The following is a 5484-nucleotide window of genomic DNA, read 5'->3' on the forward strand; positions in this document are numbered from 1 at the left end:
TTTGACATATACCATCACAACAAAGGTGCTGGAATATTTCTTTCTTTGTACCCTTACAGATATTCACGCAAACAACACAAGGGCATCTGGCTCGCTTGTTCACCAAGGGCATCTTATGAAAGAAATACGAAATATTTTGAAGATATTTTTCTAGTTTTGTCCTCTTGTTCCATCTTAAAAAAATATTTTAATGTCTGAGTCTTCAGAAGACGATTCTTTAGAAGTTGACTTCATTTAGAGTCTGGATCTTCAAGTTATGATCCTTGAACTAGTTTAAAGTCTGAGTCTTCAGGTTCTGATCCTTCAAAGATTAATGACTTTTTTCAAAAGTTGACCTCCTTCAAAATCTGATTCTTCAGAGTTTGATCTTTAGGATCTGCATCTTTAAGCTTCTCTTTAGATGTTCAATGTAGTATCATAATTGACTTTGTATTTGAATTTTTAATATATGTTCCTGCATACTTGAACAAAGTTAGTATATCCAATTGTTCTTTAAATACTTTGTTATCAACAAAATCTATGGGATATGGTATAAACTAATTTTGTTCCAATTGTCGCCTCATACAAGCCTTCTCGCCATCCACACACAAATCCAATATCACATCTTGTTCAATACCGATAGAAGAGATTATTAAGTCCTCATAAAACACCTTCAGTGTAGCTCCATTCATGAATATAGAGTTCACGTTCACCACTTCGTCACAGAAAATATCCAAACTCACATACGGAGAGAACCTTAAATGTGAGTCATCTCCCACATTTTCATCATCATCTTCTAACATTTCCTATATAGGTCATTTCTTCAGCTTCATCTTTTTTCTTCACATTTTTGTTTTTATATGTTTCATGTTATTTCAACTTCACATTTCTGATTTCCTTTTGTTTTATATTTTTTCACATTATTTCTTTATCCATTTCAATTTTAAAATTTGAATATTTAAGGTTTACGCGCATATGACTTTCTTTATTATGGTTATAAAACCTTAATGTTCTCCATTAACCACTTTTCTTTTCTGTTAATTTGTAATGTTATTTTCTTAAATCCAAATTTTTATACACACTGTATTTTTTTATAATTAATATAATAAAATTATAACTATTAAAAAATAATAAAGTAAAATGTTATAAAAATTATGTGGAACTATATTTTCATCACAGAATATAATTCATTACCCAAATAGCTACTTTATGCTATCATTGTTACAAAGCTGGTATTTTTTATGCATTTACTCAGTTTGGTCATTATATTAGTCTTTATTAAAGTTAAAATTAAAATTAAAATTGAACAACTATTTTATAAAAAATAATACCGTGGAACATCAAGCTCTTGGTTTGAAAGTGGTCTTTTTGCGAGAAAATTACTTATTTCAATTACTTCTTTTACGAGTTTGGTAAGGAATCTCTGTTTCTTCTATTATATGTATAATTGATTTGTAATATTACCTTTTGTTGAGGTTTTCCGTTTCTATGTGTAATCGAGTTAGAGAACCTTTAGTTCTCCATATATATATATATATATATATATATATATATATATATATATATATATATATATATATATATATAAATATAAAATAAAAGCTTACTTAATCCTTAAATAGCTACAAAGAGGGTTCATCCCATCGCTCACTAGACCTATTGGTTAGTATTTGTGTGCCTATAGTAGTACCACTTTTTGTATTTGTCCCTATATAGTTCCATTTTAATGAAAATTTTGGAAGAGAGAAAAAAGAAAACAAAGTTTGTTACGTTGGTTCAAGAGTTGTTGTACCTCCTCATTTTTCTGAGAGGCATTCTGTTACATTACTCTTTCACTCATCTCACCAAGCAAGCATCTTCCGTTTTTGAAAGTAGAAAACCTAATGAGAAATCTCAATCCTCATGCGCTAACTTCTTTTCCTAACAAACTATTTCACATTCCCAACAGATTTTACTGCGTGGATTCTGAAAAAATGCCCAAAGGCTTCATCGATCGTTTCAAGTGGAAATTCAGAAAATACGAAACTGTTCCATACACTAAACGATCACGTTATATTATATACCCAACACATCAGAGGGAGAGAAGTCGCGGCGAGAAACAGTTTCAACTATTCAAACAAAGTTTCCGACGAGATGCAATTTTGCCTCCTTCACATCCACATACTGTTAGGGTTAAAAAGATTCTCAATAACATTCTCAATGCATTGCAGAAAGAGAGGAACAAAATGAGGTCTGCTTCTTCTAACTATAGCTTTTTGCATCTTCTTTGGTTGCGTCTTATTCGAAGGTTACCGCCTTCTATGTCCCATCTGGATGGATTAAATTGGGAGATTTTGGTTGTCAATGCTCCTGACTTAACTTGCCAATGTTGCCCTGGTGGCAAGATGATTATATCCAAGGTTCTTATTAACCATTTTTCAAATGATGCGGAGATTGCAACTTGTATTGCACATGAGGCCAGTATTCTATTATTTTTCTGCAGTTGTAAATCTTAATACCTCGCAAATTGCTAATTTAAACTAAAGATAACAAAGACTTAGTAACTTATGTTGGTTTTCCTGTCAATTATAGGTTGCACATATTGTGGCTCGACACCCTGCTGAAAAAATCACAAAGAGCGTGTGGATTTATATTGTGTATATGGGGCTTAACAAGTTTATCAGCATTGATTATAGTAAGCAAGTGGCGCCGCTTGTCTCTAGACTACCTTTCCACCGACGGTATCATTAATTCATTTTCTTTCTTTTTCTAATCTATTCATATTCATATGCTAATCTGCTATCATCCAATAATCCAATCTATTCACAATTTTCAGGTTTGAAATCGAAGCTGATTACATCGGCCTTCTACTAATGGCAGCAGCTGGCTATGATCCTCAGGTGGCACCTAAAGTATGTGAAAAGATAGAAACGTTATATGAACGTGACAACGATTCTATGCTTACATGTTTTTTTGATACCCATCCATCAGGAGGAAAAAGAGCCAACGCATTGACTCGGCCTAAGATAATGAATGAAGCTCTTGTTTTATATAATGAGGCAATTGCAACAACAAGGTGTGGGGTTGAATGATTTCATTCTATTGGACTGCATATTCACCATGTCCACAAACTACAAATGCATCTAGTTGAAACCTCTCATAAATTTCAATTCTAGTTTAATTTCATCTATGTTTGCAATTAACTTTTATGTTTGTTTCAGTTTCTATGGAATTTAGCCTGTTAAAGAAGTTGTTTGGGTAACCGACATTACTATAATTGAATTAGCAATAGACTTCCCAGGAATAACAGAAAATACAGGAATAACGCCAATAATAATTATAAATATTATCTGGAGCCAAACTTGTTCTATCTTTCACCTGTGCATAGTTACTTCTACCAAAACTTTCACCTGTGAATCTCCAGTAGCAAAACTTCAAAGTTAAAGTTGATTTATTTCTGAGAAATAGTATGTGTATTGTATAATCAAAGACGTATAGCCACTGCATGGCCTGATTTTCATTTTCACCAAAGGTTTGGGACAAATCAAATTCATCTATACTTTTAATTCGATGCAGTTATCCACGATGTTTGTTATATATGTAGTGTGGTAGAGAGTTATTGTCACATGAGTAGGAGGACCAGAAAATAGGTAGAAGGACAATGAAACATTCCATATTGTTTATTTTAGTAAAAACACCAACGTTTCTTGATTAGATCAACAATTGGCTCCTCCTGAAACTGATGCCAGAGATGCGGACACAGATGACTAATAATTTGAATGCAACCATGTTGCGGTTGTTAACTTGCCGCACATATTTCGCAGAGCAACAATCGCTGGTCCTCCTTCTGAAAATGATGTAGGAGATGCTGATGCATAATTTGAGCGCAACCATACCGCGGTTGTTAACTTATCGCACATATTTCACAGAGCTATAATATTATAATTAATGGATTGTGTAAGATTGAAATGGTTGATGAAGCCTTATACCTCCTTAAAGTAATGGGTTGCAATTTGCAAACCCAATACAGTAACTTATAACTCTCTTATTGATGATTTGTTCAACTCAGGCTCAGGAAGAATCTCTCATGTTTGGGTTTCTCTATAAGATGCATGGTAGAGGTCAATCTGCCAATGTGATCACTTATAATTCCTTATTACATGCTTTATGTAAAAACCATAACGTTGACTAGGCAATTGCATTGGTCAACAACATTATAAATCAAAGCATTCCACCATATATGCGGACATACAATATACTTGTCGATGGGTTATGCAAAGAAGGAAGACTAAAGAATGCACAAAATATTTTTCAAGATCTTTTGATAAAAAGATAAAACATAACGGTCCGGGCATATAATATTATGATTAATGGTCTTTGTTTGGAGGGTTTGTTTGATGATGCAGATTGTTACTCTTTAGGTTATGTAAAATTTTAATGACAATGATCTAATCTTTGAAATTTGCTTTAAATTTACTTGATAGTTACATTTACACTGGATGATGGACTACAAAATGAGCTCACATTCACTTCAATTTTAATTAAAATTCATGGATTGTTCTGTTCATTTTGATATTATGATGATACCTATGCTTGTTTTTTATTCTTGACATAATTATATATTTTGTTTCCATTGTACCTTCAATTTAAAGTAGCTTGAATTGACTGTAGTTTCAATTTAACTTCCTAGTGGTTGACTGTTATAGCTGTAGTACCACAGGAAGTATTCTAGTTTTACATGATACTTCAATTTATTATTACCAGTAATGACATTTGATTATTGAATTCCATACATTCTGGAGCAGTTTATTTCTTTCTAAACACTACAACACGCTGGGGCTTTAAAAGCGCTTTTTATGGGCTTTAAAAGCGCTGTGAAAGCCAGCGCTGGCGTAGGTAACAAAAGCGTTTCAGAAAGCGCTCTGGTAGGCCCCCCCTATAAGAGCGCTTTTCTGGAAAAAGCGCTCTGGTAGGGCCCCCTATAAGAGCTCTTTCCTGGAAAAAGCGCTCTGGTAGCCCCCTCTATAAGAGCGCTTTTCCAAAAGCGCTTTCGTATGTTGCGTTTTTTTTTTATTTTTTATGTTTTTTTATTAATCTTTGGCAGCGCTTTTACTAAGAAGCGCTTTTGTAGGTGGACCTTTAAGAGCGCTTTTAAAAAGCGCTGTCGTTGCTAAATGAGGTATTTTAATGTGCAGCCTGTAATTTAATCCTCCCAGTCGACCTGTAATATTTTTGACCTGTAATATGTTTTTAACCTGTAATATTTTCGACCTATAATATATTTTCGACGATATAATTTCAGCCATCAGTAAGACAATATATATACTAATATAATACCATTATAATATCCAAAATTATATATATACATCATTACAACATCAATAATATTATAGTTCAAATCGACACAAATCCTACATGAAAAATTGCTTAATATAATATTGACACAAATCCTCTTTGATTTCTTCCAACTTAAGTCTCGGGTACCCAGCAGCACGGAATTCGTCAAGGTACTACAAAACAAAAACA

The 5484-nt window shown here is 33.0% G+C and overlaps 1 protein-coding gene across 1 annotated transcript; it reads left to right on the top strand.

The window, feature by feature from the left end:
- Positions 1-1744: 1744 nt before the first annotated feature.
- On the top strand, positions 1745-3438 carry LOC131657211 (mitochondrial metalloendopeptidase OMA1-like). Its single transcript, XM_058926678.1, has 3 exons — positions 1745-2435; positions 2551-2699; positions 2795-3438. The coding sequence occupies exons 1-3, from the start codon at positions 1863-1865 to the stop codon at positions 3048-3050; spliced, it is 978 nt and encodes a 325-aa protein (XP_058782661.1). The 5' UTR covers positions 1745-1862; the 3' UTR covers positions 3051-3438.
- The last annotated feature ends 2046 nt before the right edge of the window (positions 3439-5484 follow it).

Source organism: Vicia villosa, linkage group LG3 (assembly GCF_029867415.1).
Source record: "Vicia villosa cultivar HV-30 ecotype Madison, WI linkage group LG3, Vvil1.0, whole genome shotgun sequence".
In the NCBI taxonomy this organism is placed as follows: domain Eukaryota; kingdom Viridiplantae; phylum Streptophyta; class Magnoliopsida; order Fabales; family Fabaceae; genus Vicia; species Vicia villosa.